This window comes from Callospermophilus lateralis, chromosome 5 (assembly GCF_048772815.1).
Source record: "Callospermophilus lateralis isolate mCalLat2 chromosome 5, mCalLat2.hap1, whole genome shotgun sequence".
NCBI lineage: Eukaryota > Metazoa > Chordata > Mammalia > Rodentia > Sciuridae > Callospermophilus > Callospermophilus lateralis.
Window position 1 is genome coordinate 146,716,298 of NC_135309.1, and position 22,366 is coordinate 146,738,663.

Sequence of the window (22,366 nt, forward strand, 5' to 3'; positions counted from 1 at the left end):
AAGAACTATTTTTTTTTTCATTTTATATACAGAAGGGACATGATATTTGATGTCATCAAAACCTATGTGTTATGGTTAGTTCATTAAACAATGGCATATTACTTTAGGAAAAAAATACATCCTTAATTTAGATCATCCTCAATTTATATGCATAAGTTCCATAAAATGACATGGTAGAAGGGTCCATAAATATTATTAAAAGATTATTATAGGTAATATGAGTCAGAAATCACTTTTCTCCGTTTATTTCTTCTTTTCCTGTAAATTGAACTATTTAATAAATTTGGAACTTTAGGTCCATAGTAAGAAGCTGTTTGTTCCAGGTTTGAATGGATTTTTCAAAAGTTTATTATACCTGGAAAGTTATCCTTGTATCCTTTTTTTTTCATTTACTAATTATATTATTTAGTGATTATATAATATGGTTTCTTGAATTCATTTGTGGATTTTTGAAACTGATTTCAGAAATAGAGGGAAACTTGGTTTTAGCAGTTATGGGTCATAAGTTAAACAACAACAACATTAATTAATGCTGACCTAACCATGAAATAATAGTATTTTGAAACTGACAGAAAGTTTCCTCAAGTTTTAAAAGAACTTTTTGTTGTAGAAAATTGGAATATATGCAGGGTGTAAAGAATATAGGAATGCCTAGTACTCATATCCAACTTCAGTCATCAACCTGCTGTCATTTTAGTTCATCTATATTTCTGCCCATGTCTTCTACCACTGTTCAGTTATTGTTACCATTATTACCTTTATGATTTTTTGGAGCTTGATAAACTTTTTATATATATTTCAAATTGTAGAAATCTTGGCTTTATAAGTTTTGGCAAGTTTTGATATCATGATTTAGAATATTTCATGACATCAGAAAGTTTTCACATGTTCCTTTGCAGTCAGACCTACAAAGTGCAATTCTATTGTTATTTATTTATTTTCCCCCCTCCACCTTTGATTGGTTTTGCCTGTTTACTACAAATGGAATTATTCAGTGCATATGATTTTAAAAAACGTTCATTTTTTTCACTCAGCATATTTATAAGAGCCATCCATATTTTGTGTATAAGTACCCCCATCCTTTTTATGCCTGGGTAGTATTCTCTTGTGGAAATATACCAAAATTCACATATCCAGCCTCCTGTTGATGAATATTTAAATTGTTTCCAATTTGAGCCTCTGAGCACATTTTTATGAACATTTCTATACCGTTTTACATATACATTTTACTCTCTCTTGGATGAATATAAGTAGAAGGAAGGAAATAACAAAAAAAAAATGAGCAGAAATTAGTGAAACAGGAAACAAGCACACAACAAAGAAAATTTTTAAAGTTGATTCTTGTAAAAGTTTGGTGAAATTGATAAGCCCACTAGCAACACTAATCAAAAGTAAGAAAAATACAAATCACCAAAATGAAATGAAAGAGCAAATTGCTACAGATGCTACTATATGCAAAGGAATAAAGAAATACTATGATCACTCTTAGACTTTAAAAAAAAAAAAAAATAGAGGAAGCCAGGCATGGTGGCACACACCTGTAATACCAGGGACTTTAGGAGGCTGCAGCAGAAAGTATCACAAGTTTGAGGCCAGCCTTAGAAACTTAGCAAGACCCTCAAGAACCCAGCACCTAAGTAAACAAATGGAGAGGGACAATTCCCAACTCATGTCAGGAAGCAGGTATAACACTGGTACAAAACATGGCAAAACATGACAAGAAAAGAATCTATAGTCAGTATCCCTCATGGATGTAGATGCCAAAATTCTTAAATATTAGCAAATCAAATTTACTGGTGTAAAATACATTATGACTAGGGGTTTACCCAGGGATTTAAGATTGGTTTAATATTAGAGAATTAATTACTATAATCCAATATATTAATAGAAATAAAGGCTAACAAGTATGTTATCTACACTGAATTTAAAAAGCATCTTTAAAAAATCCAATACCTAGGTCTGGGGCTGTAGCTCAGTGATAGAGCACTTGCCTTGTGTGTATGAGGAACTGGGTTCAATTCCTCAGCCCCACATAAAAATAAATAAATAAAGATGTTGTGTCCATCTACAACTAAAAAAATAAACAATCCAGTGCCTATTCAAAATGAAAGTTCTTGGTGAAATAAATCTGATAAAAGGAATCTTGTAGAAACCTACAACCAAATCATATGTAATGGAGAAATGTTTTTCCCCTAGAAACAAGAGTAAGGAAAGGATTTTTGCTCTCTAGCTGCTAGATAGAACTATATTGAAAAATCCAGAATTGTAGGATGCCACTAAAGCAGTACATGGTGGGAATTTATAGCATTAAAAAGTGAAGATGCTTAAATCAGTAGCCTTGGTTGTTTCTATAAGAAACTAGAAAAAGCATAGCAGATTTAACCCATAATAAACAGAAGAAGGGAAATGAGATCAAACCAGAAAACAGTATGAAAAGTCAAGAAAGCTAAGAAGGTCAGTAAAATTGATAAGGCAGATTGTTCAGAAAAAAAGAAGGCTCAAGTTACCCATATCATGAGTGAGAGAGGTGACAGCACTCACTATATATACATAAAAGATGGGGAATATTTTATTTTATACTTATAAATTGAACAATTTAGGTAAAATAAACAGGCTCCTTTAAAGACATAAGCTGGTAACATTCGTCAAGTACATGTAGATAATTTTAATGCCCTGTGTCTATTAAAGAAATTAATTTATAGTTAAACCCCCAAGCCCCAGAGCCCAGATGACTTTATTGATAATTCTTCAGATTTTTTTGGTTGGTTTAATTTGTTTGGTTGTTTTTGTTATAGTTGTTTTGTCATGTGTCTTTCCCTCCCCGCCCTGGATTGATTTATTTTTAGTTGGTATACATTATAGTTGTACATAAGTACATAATGATAGAATTTGTGGTTAAATATTTGTACATGCACATGATATAGCAATGTAATTTGGATAATATCACTCCTTAACACTTCTCCTCTTCCTCCCCTGTTCCCATCCTCTGGTCCTTTTCCTATACTGATCTTCCTTTGATTTTCATGAGATTACACACAAACACACACACACACACACACACACACACACACACACACACACCTTTCTTTTCCTTTTTTTCTTTCTAGCTCCAAATATGGGATGAAAACATGACCCTTCTGAGTTTGGCCTATTTATTTCAACATATTGGACTCTAATTTCATCCATTTTTCTACAAATGACACAATTTCATTTTTCTTTATGGCTCAATAAAACTACATTCTGTATATAGACCACGTTTTCTTTATCCATTCATTCATTGATGGATACCTATGCTGGTTCCATAGTTTGGCTATTGTGTGTTGTGCTCCTGTAAAACTAAGTAAGCATTTATTACTCTAGTATGATGGCTTTAATTCTTTAAGATAAATACCGAGGAGTGGTATAGTTGGGTCATGTAGTGATTCCATTCCTAGTCTTGAGGTATCTTCATACTGATTTCCATAGTGGTTATACTAATTTACAATCCACCAACAGCATTAAAGTGTTCTTTTTCTCTACATTCTCTCCAGCATTTATTATTGTTTGTATTCTTTTTTAAAAAATATTTTTTAGTTGTCAATGGACCTTTTTTTTTTTTTTTAATGTGGTGCTGAGAATCAAACCCAGTGCCACACACATGCTAGGCAAGTGCTTTACCACTGAGCCACAACTCCAGCCCTTGTTTTTATTCTTGATGACTGCCATTCTGACTGGTGTGAGATGAAATCTCAGTGTAGTTTTGATTTGTATTTCCCTAATTGCTAATGAGTGTTTATTTATTGGCTACTTGTATTTCTTTTAAGAAGTATCTTTAAAAAGAAGTATCTAATTCATTTGCCCATTTATTAATTGGGTTATTTTGATTTTTTTGGTGTTAAGTTTTTTGAGTTCTTTATGCATTCTAGATGTTAATCCTCTGTCAGAAAGGAACGAGCAAAGATTTTCTTCCATTCTGTAGATTCTCTCTTCACTTTCCTAATTGTTTCCTTTGCTGTGCAGAAGCTTTTAAATTTGATACCACCCCATTTATTAACTCTTGGTACTATTTCCTGGGCTTTCGGGGTCCTGTTAATTCTCTAGACATTTAGAGAAATTATAACACTGTCAGACAACTTGCTTGTCCAGAAATTTGGATAGGATAGAATGCTTCCCAATTCATTTCATGAAATGAACATCATCTCTTATCAAAGGTTATCAGAAGAAAAGAACCAATGAGAGGCCAGTGTCTCATGGATAAGGATGCAAAAATTTTACAAAATAGTAACTAAATCCAGCCATATATAAAATAGATAATACATGATTGTTGAGTAGAATTTATTTCTGAAAGTTGCTTTAACATTTCAAAATCAAAGCCATGTAATTCACCTGACAAACTGAAACAGGGAGAAATGATTATCTCCCTAGATGCAGAAAAAGTATTTGCCAGATTTCAGCATCCATCATGGTCAATATGATCTTTTATGGAGAAAATCCAGTGGATGTACAAAACAAATACCAGAATTAATATTTGAGGCTAGTAAGTTTTAAATATATAGATTAATTTGCAGTATTCAATTGTATTTTTGCATACTAGCCATGAAAAGTTGGAAATCAGAAATGTTTTCAGTTGCAATTGCATCAGAAATTCGTAATGGTTAGTGATGAATTTGCCAAAAGAGTGAATGCAGAATAGATTGAAAACTAGAAAATGTTGCTAGGAAAAATTAAACAAAATCTACGTAAGTAGAGAGATATACATTGTAGATTAGAAGATTCTATTATTAAGATGTCACTTCTACCCAAATTGACGTATAGACTGTACATTATACTTATCATAATCCAAATAATTTTTTAGAAAATGATAAGATGGGGGCTGGGATTGTGGCTCAGTGGTTGAGTGCTCACCTAACATGTGTGAGGCCCTGAGTTTGATCCTCAGCACCACATAAAGATAAGTAAATAAAGGTATTGTGTCCATCTACAATATATATATATATATATATATATATATGCTTTTAAAAAAGAAATTGGTAAGATGATTCCATATATAAAAATATGAAAAAAACTACCTGAGCAGTTTGGGGCAGGAGGAGAACAAGTAGGAACCAACGGTATCTTAATTACAAGACTCATTACAAAGTGATAGTAATCAAGACAATATGATATTTGTGATCAAGGTAGAAAAATGTATTGATTGATTAGAGTAAAGGGTCAAAAAAATAGACCCACTTATGTATGGTAAACAATGTTTTACAAACAGTACAAAGTTGTAACTCCATTCAGTGTAGAGTGGATAGTCTTTTCAGCAAATAATGATGGAAACATTTTATGTTTATATCCAAAAAGGGAAAAAAGAAAAAAAACGAAGTTTGTTTCATTCATACCTCACACTACATAAAAAATTAACAAAAGGATTATAGTTCTTAATGATAACAAAAATTCTTGAAGAAAATAGGACAAAATCTTTTGAGTTGGGTTAAACAAGAACTTCATAGTTATAACACCCAAATTACAATTCAGAAAAGAACAAATTGGTAAATTAGACGTTAAAATTAATCCTCTCAGGATGGGGTTGTGGCTCAGTGGTAGAGCGCTCGCCTAGCACGCGTGAGGCACTGGGTTCAATCCTCAGTATCACATTAAAAAAAAAAAAAAGGTATTGTGTTCACCTACAACTAAATATATGTATGTATGTATATATATATACACACACACATATATATATATATATATAATTAATCTTCTCTTCAAAATATTATGTTAAAAAGGTTTTATCAGAAAGGATAAATTTTCTCTTTAGAAGAAAATGGAAAGACCTTTGGGAGTTAGAGAAGCTGAAATTGATAGAGAGTCAAAAATTGAGGGCATCATAATTACAGCTGGACATTCCAGTGCAGGAGGTCAGTATACTCTATAAGAGCCTTTGCCTCAAAGTAACCTTCATACTTTACAGTTTCCTCTATAAACTGTCAGATATCAGGGCTGGAGTTGTAGCTCTGTGGTAGAGCACTTGACTAGCATGTGTGAGGCACTGGGTTTGATCCTCAGTACCACATAAAAATAAATAAAGGTCCAACAACAACTAACTAATGAAATATTTTTAAAAAATTATTATGTTAACAAAATGAAAAGACAAGCAAAAGACTGGGAGAAAATATTTGCAAACATTTTGTATCTAAAGTATATAAATAGTATTCTCAAAAATCAATAGTTAGATTGTGTCAACCTTTGTTCTACATTTGCACTGATTGAACATGAAGTTGTAATTGTTGATTAGGGAATTGCATATATGAATGTGCTATACAAGGGAGATATCAGTTGGTGGATGTGAATTTGGGAGTCATTAGCATAGATGTGTTCTTTTAAAATCAAGAAATGATAAATGAGATCAACAAGGAAATAAGGACAGGAAGATGAGGATACAGACAGGAATCAGAAAAAGATTCAGGAATAGGCAGTATAGTCCAAGGAAAACAAGTAAAGAAGAGAGTCATAAATTGTGTTGAATGCTAGGTCAAATCATATGAAGTCTAGCAGTTACTATGGTGGGACATCAGGTGGAATGATGAGAATGAAAGTACACATGGTGTGAGTTCAAGAAAAAGTAGACAGCAGAAAGAATTTTGCTGTAAACAGCAGCAGTTATTGGAGGGGGAGGGACATTTTTTTGTTGGTAATAGATATTTTATGCAGATTGGAATGATTCAATAAATGAAAATTGGTACAAGAGAGAGAAGAGTTGATAGTATGATATCTTTAAAAAGGGTACAGTACAATAGACCAGGATGCAGATGATGCATAAGTGATCCTTGATTTTTTTTTTTTTTTTTTTTTTTTTTTTGCTTATCTTCTATATATAACCTTTCACAGTTGCTCTCTCAGTTACTTTAATTAATAATCTTACCTGTTCAGCTGGAAGCATTTTCTAAAGTTTCTGAACCATATTCATACCATTTGTTCTTATGCTTAGTTGTCTTGAAAAATGAAATGGTTAAGGCAGGTGCGGTGGTGTATAAGTTCAAAGCCAGCCTCAGTAACTTAGTGAGGCCTTAAGCAACTCAGACCCTGTCTGTAAAACATTACAAAAGAACTGGGGATATGGCTCAGCGATAAAGTACCCTGGGTTCAGTCCCTAGTACCCCCGCCAAAAAAAAAAAAAAAAAATTGTTCACAAGGAATGTATCACATAAGAGGATCAAAAGTCCAAGTAGTGGGGGCTAGAGTTGTGGCTCAGTGGTAAAGCACTTGCCTCGCACATGTGAGCCACTGGGTTCGATTCTCAGCACCACATAAAAATAAATAAAGATATTGTGTTCATCTACAAGTAAAAAATATTAAAAAAAAAAGTTCAAGTAGCCAGTTTCTTAAAAAGATTTTTAGGACAGCCAAATTCCAAATGGTTAACAAAACCAAAATGGCTAAGACTATTACATACTTTTATAATTTTAATGTTAATGTAGAAGTCTCATCACTCTCACTTTTCTTTTTTAAGTTTTCCATTTGTTCCCAGGAGTTGAAAGTGTGCCCTCTTGTGGACTATTTAGTAATTTCCATATAAAAGCATTTTATCTTAGATTTCAGATTAAATTGTGTATTATCAAACTTGCTTTGCTTCAAAGTTGAGACCTAAATCTTAATGGTATAAAAACCTAGACCTCTTAGAAAGAAATAAAATAGTTCTTTGCTTTTCCATTTCTACTGTCAATGTCAGGAAACTATTATAAGATATGGTTTCAAACTTTATTAAGGACTTAAGAGACCTGCTTTTTTTTTTTTTTTTTTGCTTTTTTTTTGCAGTAAAAGAAGCTAAGAACTTTATTCTAGCATGTACAGGGACTAGAAACCCAAATTATAGTAACACTTGGACATTTGCTCCCATGGACTCTGTAAAAAAAATTAATTAAATCTCAGAGTTTAGGACCAGTTTTTCCTGATGCAGCTTGTACTTTTGCGTATTTTGGTATGATTAGACTTTGTATAACTACTATTTAGGCCTAAGTGTGTAATCAGCTGGGACTTTCTAAATGATGTAAAGGTATGTTAAAGTCAGTTCATATAAAATGCATGTGAAATTGATTAAAACAAGGAAGAAAACTGATTCTGGGAATGTGTAAGTTTTAGTAATTATTGTATTTCTCAGCAAAAGTATATATTTCTTTACACCGTTTTTGAAAAGCCCTAAATCTCAACCTGATATACGCATTAGTAACTTGTATGTATAGTAGTACTCAGTAATGCGAATATATTCTATTACATATATACGTTATATATATATAACGTAAGTTATATATATATATATTTTGTAAGTTTCGGAATTTCCAGCTTACTACTTAAGACCTCTCCAGCTAAATGTGTATATATATATAATGATACAGCTACATTGTTGAGACACACATGTTATTCAGCATGGTGGCTGCAGCAAACTCAAGGTTGCAGAAAACAACAACAACAAAAAAATGAAGCATGTGTCCTAGAAGAGCTTCAGAACTTTGTTTTATTTTACATCTTTCTTAATTAGTGGAGATAATTTGGAATTTTAGAAGAGCAGAAATATTTTAAAGGAAGTGAGAATTTTCACAGTGTCGCTGAATGGGAACTTTTTGTTTTTGAGTGAGGGTTTGAGGAAGATTCTTTCAGAGTGTCTTAAGCAGAATGTGAAAAACAATCTATTCTTGAATGCAGATAGGGAAAAGGTATCTGAAGGTACTTGAGTAAAGGGAAAGTATTCTGGTGCAGAGGTGCCACTCTAGGGAATAACTGTGACTCATATAAAAAAGTAAGTAGAACAACATAAGTTTATTATCTACTTATGCCGTATAGATTTTGAGGGCTTAGATCCCACATATTTTCCAAAAGAATTTTAGGCAGTTTATAATATTAAATGTAATATAAACTGAAACAATAAAAATATACTTAAGCCTCCCCCCACACACCAAAAAATGTAACTCAACAAGGAAGAAAAGTGTTAGCTAAATATTCTACATACATGAAATTTGGGGTTATTTAAAATAATATGATCACATTGATGACAACACAATAAAAAACACTGAACTGGAAATCCAAACATTTGTGTCATAGCTAAGTCAGTTATTGGTTCAGAGACCTTGAAAAAAAACACTTAGCTTCAAAAAAAGAACTTGTACTGTTTTCTATATCTTTTATTGACTAATCTTTCTGTCATAAGATTGCAGGTATGTGTCTTGGTTTTATATTGTTTAAATGTCCCTAAGAATATAAAATTTGGGTTAGAAGCACCTGACTGAGTTCAAATCTCAGCTCTAATATATATTACCTGTTTATCCACAACTTATTTAGACTCTGAAACAATTTTTACATGAGTAAAATAGAGGTAACCTTGGTAATCTTCATAACCTTCTGTCATGGATAGGATAAAGGAAAGTTTTGTGTAACTAACACATAAGAAAAAAAAAATCCCCCCAACATTACCTCACCTCTTGCGCCAGTTATTATAGGTTGAATATCCCTTATCCAAAATGCTTGGGACTGGAATTGTGTGTGATTTCACATTTTTTAAATTGTCATCAACTTTCTGTGGGTCACTTAAATAATTATAGTTAAAACCATTTTTGTAAGTTTCGGAATTTCCAGCTTTCTACTTAAGACCTCTCCAGCTAAATGTTACATTAGCATTTTAATCTGAACAAGTCCGAAATTGGACTATCATGGCATGTCAGTACTGCAGTATTCTTCTAACAGAACTTTCTACTTCCATTCTATCTCACTATCACTCCATCATCCTTATCCCTATTACATTAGTCTTAACTTGAGCTTAAGTTTGCTTAGGTTGAGGATTTGAGGAGACAGCATTAACATTATATAATAGTGTTATATAATTGGAGGCTTCTCATCACCTTACTGGTCATATGCTTTGGTCAGAGTGTTTATTATTCCTTAACATCTAGCACATCACCTTCATATGCTCCATATATATTTTATAATTATTTAAATATCACAGAAATCTATTTATAGATAGCAGCAACTATTCAAAGACGAATTGCTATGGGAAAAGTTATCAAATAGATACCTTGCATTTTTATCAGTATATATCAGTATTTTTCGAATCATAAAGAAATACTTTAATAATAGAAAAGGCCAAGCAGTACAGATATAAATACTACAAAATGGGAATTCCTAAAAATTTTAGGATATATTCTAGCCCCAATCATTGCTAAAAGTTGACTAATGTATTTTAAAGACTTTTTTTCCAGTTCAGAATTAATTTATTTTATTGAATGTTTTAATCTTAAAGACTTTTGTATACCTAGACTATAATTTGTGTTAAAAATATTTTGAACAAAAATGAACTATACTCTGCACATCAATATTTTTAGTTAGCAATATGCCTTGGATATTTTTCATGAATTTTAAGAATCTTGGCATGGGATTGTGGCTCAGTGGTAGAGAACTTGCCTGGCATGTGTGAGGCACTGGGTTTAATTCTCAGCACTGCATATAATAGATGAATAAAATAAAAGGTCCATCAATGTCTATATATATAAATAAATATAATAATCTTGACCATTTTTTTCTTTTTTTTTTCATTTTTTTATTTTCAATAAATTTGATGCAGACTAGTGGAGGGATTAAAGTTAGGAGTAATTACAGTAAGATAATTGGTTCAGATTTGATTTAATGATTTAAACATTCCCATAGCCAAACTCAAATTTTGAAGGACAGAGGATGTTTCCATCTTGTGAATTATGGTGCTTTGCTTGCTTAGCATAGAGTCTATGACACAGTGGTATTATTAGATACATTATTATGAAGGACTAAATATTACAGAAACTTAGTGAGTTGTGCCATTTATAACTCAAGGGATACTTGTATGGGTTTGGATGAACTATTGATCTAACCTATTAACTACTAATACTAAGCATGTTAGTGAAAGGAAAGTGCGTTGATTATGTCAAAGAACAGATGAAGTGAATTTTTTTTGGAGGACAACAAAGTATAGTTTAAAGGAATTTTAATTGTTAAATTACTAAGGCAGAGTGAGTATCTGTCAGGTAGTAAGACGAATTGCTATGGGAAAAATTATCAAATAGATACCTTACATTTATCTCATCATTTTTATATTCAAAAATGGAAGAAATAAGGTGCTTGTGCTTGGTGAGATTTATTAAAATGTCACTGTCAGTTTTGAGAAGAAAGGTTTTGTACTTAGCATAAAAATACCAGAATATTTATTTACTCATCATAATCTTTTATCTAAAACTGATTTTCTTCAGAGTTAGTTTTGCCCTGTAGCCCAGATCAAAAGGTTGTTAAGAGTAATTAAAATTCCATAGAAACATGAGCCATATTCTAAATGTGGTTATAAAGTAGGGAGTCTGACTCAATAAAACCATGTCACCTGACTTTATAGCCATATGATATTTTTTACTGAATAACATTCATTTAAAGTTGACATCAAAAATATTAGAAAAGAATAAGGCAGATATACATATATAAAAGATTTGTAAGGTAGCATACATTGTAAAATCAAGATGAAAAAAAGTACTACACACAAACACAAATTCATTTCATCCTCACAATAAAATTAGAAATAATAATAATTACCTGCCTCTTATTTCATAAATGAGGAAATTGAGATACATGGAGATCAAGTAGTTTGTTCATGCTTACATAATAAGGAAGAGCTTGGATTCAAACCCATTTAACTGGATTCCTTTTCTTTTTTCTTTTTTCTTTTTCTTTTTTTTTTTTTTTGGCTATATATTTTGACTCTATTGATGGTACAGCATGGACTGGTGTTGTAGCTCAGTGGTGGAGTGCCTTGCCTGGCAACTGTAAGACCCTGCATTTTGATTGTAGAACACGTTTGGTGCATAGTAACCTTTCATGAGCTATAAAATAATCTATTATATAAATAGTGTTAAACTAATAATGTTATTATACATTTTAGTTATATAGAGTCCATGTGCCAGATAGCCTGGGTTTGACTCCTGTAGTTAAAACTGTGGACTAGTACCTGAGTGTCCTATCAAGATCAAATGAAAGTACATTAAAGTGTTTATAACCATTTTTATTACATAGTAGATACTTAATAAACATTGTTAATCAGTTTCTTCCAGTTTTTTACTACTTAATGTAGCACAATGTTGCAGCAGTATATTTGTGTTTTTTTTAATATGTGTTTGTGTGTGTATGTATTTAGTTGTAGATGAACACAACACCTTTTATTTTATTTATTTTTATGTAGTGCTGAGGATTGAACCCAGTGCCTCACATATGCTAGGCAAGCACTCTACCACTCAGCCACAACCACAACCCTATGTATGTGTTTTTGAGCATGTATTTGATTGCTTTTTTATATTTTTAAAGTGAAATTGTTGAAAAATTGTACATACTTTTTATAAAGGCTTTGCCATAGAATATAAGGTAGTACTCCAGAAAAGTTTATCTGCTATCAGGTATTTTATTCCAAGTCTTTCACAACTTGAATATTATTATAAAGTCTACCAGTACTGTTTTATTTGCATTTGTTTTCATGAAGAAATTATAAATTTTGAAGTGAAATTGAATGAACAAAAAGTTAGAATCTTTTAAAAAAAAGTACTGGTAAGTGTTAGAAGTTCCCTTCAGACTCATTATAATATGCCAAATTGGGAATTTACTGTATCTTCTCCCAATTAAGCATTCTTTTAATTAACTCTCAGCCATTCTTAGAATTAATTTATAAAGGACTTCTTGTTATTTTTTTATTGGTTCTTATTATACACAAAATATATTAGTGTAATATATTTTGACATACTACACATATATGGAGTATAACTTCTCATTCTTCTAGTTATACATGATGTAGAATTACATTGGTCATGTAATATGTATGCACACAGGATAGTAATGTCCAATTCATTCTACTGTCTTTTCTATTCCCATTCCCCTCCCTTCCCTTCATTCCTCTTTGTCTAATTCAATGTATTTCTATTCTTCCCTAACTGCGCCCTGCCCCACACACACACACCTTATTGTGAATTAGCATCCACATATCAGAGAAAACATTTTCAGCCTTTAGGTTTTGGGGAATTGGCTTTTATCGCTTAGCCTGATATTCTCCAGTTCCGTCCATTTACTGGCAGATGCCAGAATTTCATTCTTCATTAAGGCTGGGTAATATTCCGTTGTATGTATGTACCACATTTTCTTTATCCATTCATCTGTTGAAGGACACCTCGGTTGGTTCCATAGTTTAGCTACTGTGAATTGAGCTGCTATAAATGTTGATATGGCTGTGTCATACATACATTGATGTGTATGCTGATTTTAAGTCCTTTGGGTATAAACCAAGCAGTAGGGTAACTGGGTCAAATGGTAGTCCCAATCCAAGTTTTCTGAGGAATTTCCATATTGCTTTCTAGTGTGCCTGCACCAATTTGTAGTCCCACCAGCAATGTGAGTATACCTTTTTCCCCACATCCTTGCCAACATTTATTGTTGCTTGTATTATTGATTATTATTCTGACTGGAGTGAGATGGAATCTCAGTATAGTTTGAATTTGTGTTTCTCTAATTGCTAGAGATGTTGAAAATTTTTCATTTATTTTTTGATCATTATATTTCTTCTGTGAAGTGTCTGTCCAGTTCCTTTGCCCATTTATTGATTGAGTTTTTTGAGGGTTTGCGGGGGGGTTGTTTTGTTTTAATTTTAATTTTATTTTTATGTTATCTGTTTTAGTGTTAAGTTTTTATATATCCTGGAGATTAATGTTCTATCTTAGGCACAGGTGGCAAAGATTTTCTCCCATTATTTTGTTTGATTTAGTTTTTAGTATTATACCAGGTCTTTTTCTACTTTTTATGGGCCACATTTATTTTTGCTACCTTATCATTTAAGTACATGTAGATGGGCTATGATTTATCTTACAAATTATGATTTGTAAGACTGGTGGGATACACACTGGACGTCTAATAATTTGTAATAGATCTTTCAGAAATAGGGATTAAGACCCTATTCTCCTTCTGTTCTGCCAAATCTCTTTTCCATAGAGCAGAAGCATTTTAACTTTCTGGATCAGTTATAATGTATGTCAGATTACTTATGCATTACTTATGCATTATTTTATTTCATTGTTATCACCATTTAGGTAGTGAGCTACTTTCCTCGCTCTTTCATTTCTTCTGATCGGCAGCTCTCAAAGTGCTTTACCTACCTGCTCACAGTTCAAAAGGCATTTTACCTAAACTCACAAAATAATGTGCAAGTTATCCTTATGTTTCTGTCCCCTTCATCTCTCTCAGTATTAATTTCAAATCACTTAATTTATTTTATAATCTACTAATCAGTTACCATTTAGTTTGTAAAGCAGTACCTTAAAGTGGCAGGGTTTTTGTTTGTTTTGTTTTGTTTTGTTTTGTTTTGTTTTTGTACTGGGGACTGAACCTAGGGATGTTTAGCTTAACCACTGAGCCACATCCCTAACCTTTATTATTATTATTTTTAATAATAATAAAGACAGACAGGGTCTGGCTAAGTTGCTGAGGCTGGCTTTAAACTTGGATCCTCCTGCCTCACCCTTCTGAGCTGCTAGGATTACAAGCATGTGCCACCACGCAGGCTTAAAGTGGCAGTTCTTAAGCCATTGCAGTGTCCTTCAACATTACCATTTCATTCCAGACACTATTCCCCAAAGACAATGATTTTCAGCTTCAGTTTCATAAAAACCAATGTACTTTCTTAGGCCAACCAAACATTACCTATTACAGAGCCAGAAATGCTGTATCTAGTTAGTGGTATGTGCATTTATTTTTAGAATTCTAGGAATGATGGTTCTTCATGAACTCTAGTCACCTTCCAACATAAGGTACAGCATTTCCACAGATTATTCATAGTAGCTGAAATCTATGGCTATAGCTAAAAGTATAAGTCCGTTTCTACCATATGTCTCTGCTGTTCTTCAAATTCTTGAATTCCAGTGAAATTATCGTAGTTGAACAATGAGGTATAAATTTTTTTTTGGTCAATAATCATCTCCTCTGTATACAGTTAAAGTACTTTAAACCAAACAGATATTGTTACTCCCTTCCACTTTCCCTTTTACTTCAGTTTTGAGTTGATATAATATTCAGATGCCTTGTTATATGACTAAGAATAGCATAATCTTGTGGTTGACTTTACTAATCTTCCAGTTCATATGTGGTAACTAATTATATAAGTCATTTTTAAGCTAAAAGCCCTCACCTGGAGTTGAATCTGCTTTAAGTATTATCTGGGAATTAGGGAAATAAAATAAAGTCAGGTAACCCCCAATAAAACCTTCTAGCCTATAATTCTTTTTAAGTTCCTATTCCCTAGGTTAAATAACTAAAGACTATTATTTGTTGCTTAATCATTTTCACTTTGGCAATTTACATGTACAACCATGAGCTGTATATGAGTAATAAGGTATTTGTTTTTTGCACTACAAGGAATTGAATCCAGGAGCTATCTATCATTGAGCTATGGCTCCCAACCCTTTTCATTTTTAAGACAGGATCTCACTGAGACCTTGAACTTGAATTCTTGAGCCTCCGTATAATCCCTGAGATTATAGCTACTTGGTGTTAAACGTTAAAATGTTGACTTGCACCACTACTTGTAAATAATTTACATTTAGTGATTTCTTTCCATGAATACTGTTGGAATTTTCCTATTAGCATAAAGCTACGAAAAAGTTACTGTATTTTGGTGACCTCTATCAGGAATTTTAAAACTCTAACCTAGTTTTTAAAGTATTTGATGTACCTTGTGTTGGTTCTCAAAAGTGCAGGAATGATGCCAAAAAGGGAAACATTTAAACAAGAAGCAATTCAGTTTTCTATTTTAGCCTGTTGTCTCAATCAACATAGAGTATACTTCTTCTGCTGATTCATTTATACTTTAATAAAAGCATATTTTTGATCAATGTGCACATTATTAAAATGTTATATTATTCATTTACCCAAAAAGTTATACAAGAATTGTTAAAGAAAAGATAAATGTTCTACAAGCCACATGTTGAGACTAAGATTAGAAAGACTGTAAGACATTTAGTAGAATAATAGACAAGATGTTCAGTGTTTTTACAGGATGTTTTCATATAGATGTAGAGAGAAAGAAATGAACACACCCAACAGAGTATGACACCATGAAACCAATGAAGTCATTTGTATGGGAACATTATATTAACATTACAGAAACATTAAAAAATGTTAACTTGTGCCTTTATCTGTCCTTTATGTGACTGCATATTGATTATGTAATTGATCTGTTTAAGTAGAATGTAGTGATAACTGGAAAGACAAGGTAAGTAAGTACATGAAAATTAAGAATGAAATAAGGCAAGTTTCAAAGATGTCACAAAATAATGTATAATTATCAGAAAATATTGGGTAATAAATGTTATGTTAGGAGTAGGTTAAGGTGGCTTTGGGGTAAATTTGAGGTTTCATGAAGTAACAAGAAGTGGCTATGGATCCTGAAGAATTACAGGAGTTGGAAAGACAGAGGGATGTGGACTTCCCAGGTAGTGAGAATGTCTTAATGCGTATATACAAATGGGAAAGTACAAAATAGATTGAGGATAATCTGATTAGATAAGATGGGTTGGAGAGTATGGTTTATATAGGGGGGTATTAAGAGACATAACTAGATAGGCAAGCTGAAGTCAGATAATGAAGTCAAATTTTAATATGTTTGTAGTGTAGAAAGAAATTATAGTGCTTGTCAAGGTTGGTTGGGTGAGCAAGTACCCCTCTCTGGCAATGCAATCCAGTGGTTAAGAAAGAGATTCTGGAGCCACATTGTTTTGAGTTGTAATTCTGGCTTCACTAATTATTTTAAACTGTAAGTAAATTTCTTCATCAATCAAATGCAGAACACATAATAAATACTTTACAGGGTTGTTGTTAGGACTAAATAACTTAATATATGTAGAGTGAATGGTAAGTGGATAATGACTTACTGTTGTATAGATAGAAAAAACAAAAGAAAAATTGTTTACATTAAGCATTAGTCTAGTATTAATATATTCAACATATTTCTACAAATAATTGTTTTTTTTGTGTGTGTTGCAGTGTTTGGGAAATGGGAAGTAATGACAGCTGGCACCTGAACTGAGTACTTTTATAATAAACACCATTCCAGAACTTCAGGATGAATGGGGATATGCCCCATGTCCCCATAACTACTCTTGCGGGGATTGCTAGTCTAACAGACCGTAAGTTTGGTTAATTATCTAATTTAAGTTCTAGTGTGTGTTAACATTGATTTTTTAGAGAAATTGTTACAAAAATTATCTTTAATGTTATAAGTAACAAAAAAATTAAGATTTTAGATTTTACTGACATAATTTTCTTTGGCTTATTGGCACGTCTGTGGAACTAGCAAAATTAGTGTGCCAAATAATTATAGATACAACCTTAATTTTTGTTTCCTTTTATGAACCCATTAAGAAATGGTAACATGTGATGATAAAAGTTTTTATTCAGTAAAAGGATGAATGCAAAAGAGAAGATGATACAAAACTTTTAAGAAATACCCAAACTGAAGAAACACAGGTTTGCAAATAAGATTTAATGTGGACTTTTTTTTTCAAAAGAGAGAGAGAGAGAGAGAGAATTTTTTTTAAAGAGAGAGAGAAATTTTTAATATTTATTTTTTAGTTTTCGGCGGACACAACATCTTTGTTTGTATGTGGTGCTGAGGATCGAACCTGGGCCACACGCATGCCAGGCGAGCACGCTACCGCTTGAGCCACATCCCCAACCCTAATGTGGACTTTCAAAAAAATTTTAGAGAAACAGTAATCGAAACTGCCTTTCATAAAAGAAGATTTGATAGCCCACCTCACCTAATTTCTTGAAGATGTGTGTTTTGAATGTCGCATTGAATAATCTCTTGGAGTTTGTCATAGATAACAGCAGCCTAGTTTACTCTGAACACTGGAACTTAAAGAACATTATCAATGTTTTTTTTGAAGCTTATTTAATGTTACACAGATTTTTTAAGGAATCATTCTTTCTTGTGGGCATCTCTCACTCTTCTTTGTCCTTGTGGATTTGGTGCAAAATCTACTACCCATAATGTTGGTCCCTATGTCATCCTATCTGTTTAAATATAGGGGAAAAAGAAATGATAGAGGAAAGGGTAGAGAGTGAGAACATGGCATACTTTTCTTTGTATAGCATTATTCAAGATAAGGAGCTTTATAATAAAACTACAAGAAGTAACTTATCAAGAAATGTGATTTGGGGGCTGGGGTTGTGACTCAGTGGTAGAGCACTCGCCTAACACATGCGAGGCCCTGGGTTCAATCCTCAGTACCACGTAAAAATAAATAAATAAAATAAAGGTATTGTGTCCAACTACAACTAAAAATAATATTTAAAAAAAGAAATTTGATTTGGTTTCAATGTAATAAAATAGGTGACAGACTACAACTGTGAGCTTAGGAAACTAGCATGACTAGTTTATAGCGTCTGAATTAACAATAAAGTAGCTGGTTGGACTAGCATAACTTTTGTAAACTGGCTGTAGTTTTTGTTATTACTTTGTTATAGATAAAGCATAAACTCTTAACATGTAGCAGTACAAAACTAGATACACTAGCTGGAATTTCCTATTGGTTTTTCTCTCCATCATTTCTGATATACTTCATATTTTTAAATTTGTCTTCCCACTAAGCCCCTATTTATTAGGTAATAATTAGTTTTTTATATGTTTTTCTTAATTAAAGAACCTATTAAATTATCTTCTGGGATTGAGCAGTAAGATAATTATATTGTAGAGTTGTTTAGTTATTAAGCCAAAAACAAAGATATCTGACATTTTAGGTTTTTCAACCTTTAGTTTACACAAATGAACAAATTTCCTTTAGATGAAGAGAGATTAAATAACCGAATTTAAACTTTTATGAAACATTGATGTTGTTTTGTTATTAGAATAAAGTGAAGAAGAAAGGTTAGAAATTTATAACTTAGACCAGAAATTCTTAGATATCCTTTTTCATCTAGAATGCTGTGCTATGAATATTCTCCTGCTAATGTAAGCTCTTTAATTTTATAACATTGTTAAGTTTTTTAAAATATACTATGTGTGTCTAATGAAGAGTCAGTTATTGTTATTTGGTTTGTCAGAGAATACTAGTGGTTCTGATAAGTCATGTAATCAAGAATAAATAGAGTTGCTACCTTGTAAGTTGCCTTACCTTTTGGCTAATAATTTGTTAGGTTAATAAACTGTTAAGAAATGAAAAGCAGGGGCTGGGGATGTGGCTCAAGCGGTAGCGCGCTCGCCTGGCATGCGTGCGGCCCGGGTTCGATCCTCAGCACCACATACAAACAAAGATGTTGTGTATACCGTTAACTAAAAAATAAATATTAAAATTCTCTCTCTCTCTCTCTCTCTCTCTCTCTCTCTCTCTCTCTCTCCCTCTCTCTTAAAAAAAAAAAAAAAGAAGAAATGAAAAGCAAGCACGAATATTAAAGACCTGAATTTCATTCTTAATAATTTAATCTATAAGGTCTAAATGATGTTTTGAGGGCATTTCTGGGATTGATTTAGGTTTGTTTGGGGAAAGGAACAAAACTTTAATATTTTGTCACATTGATGTTTATAACTTTACCTAAATGTATGTAAACACTAAAGAGACTTATTCCAGTCATTCCATTTCTAATAATTCGATTTTATTCCAAATAGTCCTGAACCAGCTGCCTCTTCCATCTCCTTTACCTGCTACAACTACAAAGAGCCTTCTCTTTAATGCACGAATAGCAGAAGAGGTGAACTGCCTTTTGGCCTGTAGGGATGATAATTTGGTTTCACAGCTTGTCCATAGCCTCAATCAGGTATCAACAGATCACATGTAAGTACAATCCATTTTACAACTAAAACAAAGTAAAAAGTTTGGACCTTACTAAGAGAATCTGTATTCCTTGTTTTCTGCATTATTTTAAAAAATTTTAGATGTATAGCTTATTTTTAAAATAAATCAGTATTCATACACGGCCTTCTGTGTCAAGTTATTAATGAGATTTAAACAGGCTATACTTACTTTGTGACAATAGTTTTAATCTCCCTGTAATTCTATGGAGATCTTTTCAACTCTTTTGAAATTAACTTGGGTTTCCATCAGCTATGCAGATATCATAAAACCATCTCATTTTTTCCTGTTATTGCTAAAGTAGTTAAAAATTCACAGACTACAGAATATGCTATTAGGTTTATTTGGAGTAAGCCTAATATGTCTTTCATGAGAAGTTTGATAAGAACTCAAGAGCTGTGTTAGATTTCCATCTCTGTGACCAGAATACCTGAGGGAATCGAGGAAGTGAAAAATTTTGGCTCACAGTTTCAGAGGTTTCTGTCCGTGATTATATGGCCTCATCACTGTTCACCTCTCTCTGGTGAGGCAGAACATTCAAGTCAGGGAGCATAAGACCAAACAGAGCTGCTCACCCTCTGACAACCAGGAACCAGAAAGCAAAGAAGGGGCAGGCTGCCAGTGACGTACTTCCTCAAAGTAGGCTGCCTCCTATAGTTTCTGTCCCCCAGACCCCCACAATAGTCCATTCAATTATGAACCCATTATTAGATTAGTCCCCTGGTGAGGGGGACTAATGATACAGTCATTTCCCAAAACCACACTTGAACATTGCTGCATTTGTGGCCCATCCTTCAATATTGAAGTCTTTGGGAAACCTTTTAGATCCAAACCATAATAAGAACTAACTCCATGAAAGGCTACAACAGAATTTGGGACTAATTTATTTTAACAATTTACTATAACGTCCGAACATGGGTAGGTATTCTCATGCGTAGATTTTTTAAGGTAAAATTACCTTAAATTATATGTATATACTTCTTTAAATGTATTTTTTTTTTACTTCAGAAACAGTGTATGACTTACCATATCCTTAACACAAAAACATATTAAACATTAAAATTTTCCATTCTTAGCCTTTCATGTCCTACTACACAATAGTACTCATATAATCTTCCATTCTTTATTATTATTATTTATTTTTAATTTCAAGATTCATTACTCAGAGGAATGAAGATAAAGCACATTATATTGCAGAGTTCTCTGTTATTTGGTACAATGCATATTTTGGGGCCATTTTTAAAGTGGATATCTCTAAGGTGAAATATTTCCTAAATGTGAATATTCTGATAATCTGAGAAATGATTGGTTAAAAATCAGAAGTGATACTAATATATTGTCATTCCAGAAATTTTACAATGTCTAGATATTTTAAAATTTTTTATACCTGTACCTAATTATGGGACAGTTTTTAGCAAATATTTAAAGAGGAAGGGGAAATAGCACATATCATTAGGATTTATTTTATTAGGAACTCCTTTAAGAAATTTATTGAGTCTTATTATTGGGTGCCATCTTTATAGGTTTTTATTGTTGGATCCAATGAGTATAGAATAGTGATATATAGAAAACATTGCCTATATTTTGTTTTACCATCACCTTCTAAAGTTGTCAATTTGTTACTTGGAAGTTTATTGAAAATTGCTACTATATTTGACCATTTGTTTGGTCCCCACCCTGTACATACACCACAAGTTTAATATTTAAGAAGATAGTATAGATTACACAACCTTTCCATCTTATCTTAATGGTCATGGCAACTATATTTCACTTGGGGATATTTCCCAGGAAGCCAGACTCATTCACATAAGAGAGAAAAAATATATTCCAAGCCCCCAAAATATATTCCAATCCTATCCTTTCATTATTTTAAGTAGTTTAGAGTATGCTCTGCTTATTTTCTTATTTTAAAACTAATGTGAATATTTTTAAGTAAGTTCATAGTTCTATAATATAATGTTTGGGACTGTTTTTCTCCTGTGCATAAAGTAAAACAGAAAAAGTTGTTGTTTTTAATAAGTCTGTTTCTTCCAGGGGTAGCCTCTTTGAAAATCCATGCTTTTGTACATTCTCAAATCATTTGTTTTTATCCAATGAATCTTTTTAATAAATCAATGTTTATTTTTTCAATGCCAGAGAGTTGAAAGATAACCTTGGCAGTGATGATCCTGAAGGCGATATACCAGTCTTATTGCAGGCGGTCCTGGCAAGGAGTCCTAATGTTTTCAGGGAGAAAAGCATGCAGAACAGATATGTACAAAGTGGTGAGGTTCTTAATTATTTTATTTTATTTTTATGGGTCCTATATAGAATTTGTTTTACACATAATTAAATACAAATGCATTCTCTAACGAGCTGGCTTATTACCTAGGAATGCCTGTTTGAACCTTAAATCAAGCCAAGAATAAGAAGGAAACAAATTGATAATATTCTTGTGTTTTAATGGGTAACTAAATTAATTGTGAATTAGAGCAATAAGAGTATTTTGATAAGTGTTTGGGATCTATTAGTTTATTCAGTGAGCT

The 22,366-nt window shown here is 32.3% G+C and overlaps 1 protein-coding gene across 4 annotated transcripts in view; it reads left to right on the top strand.

Annotated features, from left to right (window-relative positions):
• The window catches only part of Nipbl (NIPBL cohesin loading factor), a 178,679-nt gene that overhangs the window by 60,290 nt on the left and 96,023 nt on the right, over nt 1–22,366 (top strand). For all 4 annotated transcript variants that reach the window (XM_076857381.2, XM_076857383.2, XM_076857382.2 and 1 more), the window contains exons 2-4: nt 17,035–17,177; nt 19,658–19,823; nt 21,978–22,105. In XM_076857381.2, the coding sequence (XP_076713496.1) occupies nt 17,114–17,177; nt 19,658–19,823; nt 21,978–22,105 (358 nt within the window). In that variant the 5' untranslated portion in view covers nt 17,035–17,113. The remainder of the gene's footprint in view (nt 1–17,034; nt 17,178–19,657; nt 19,824–21,977; nt 22,106–22,366) is intronic.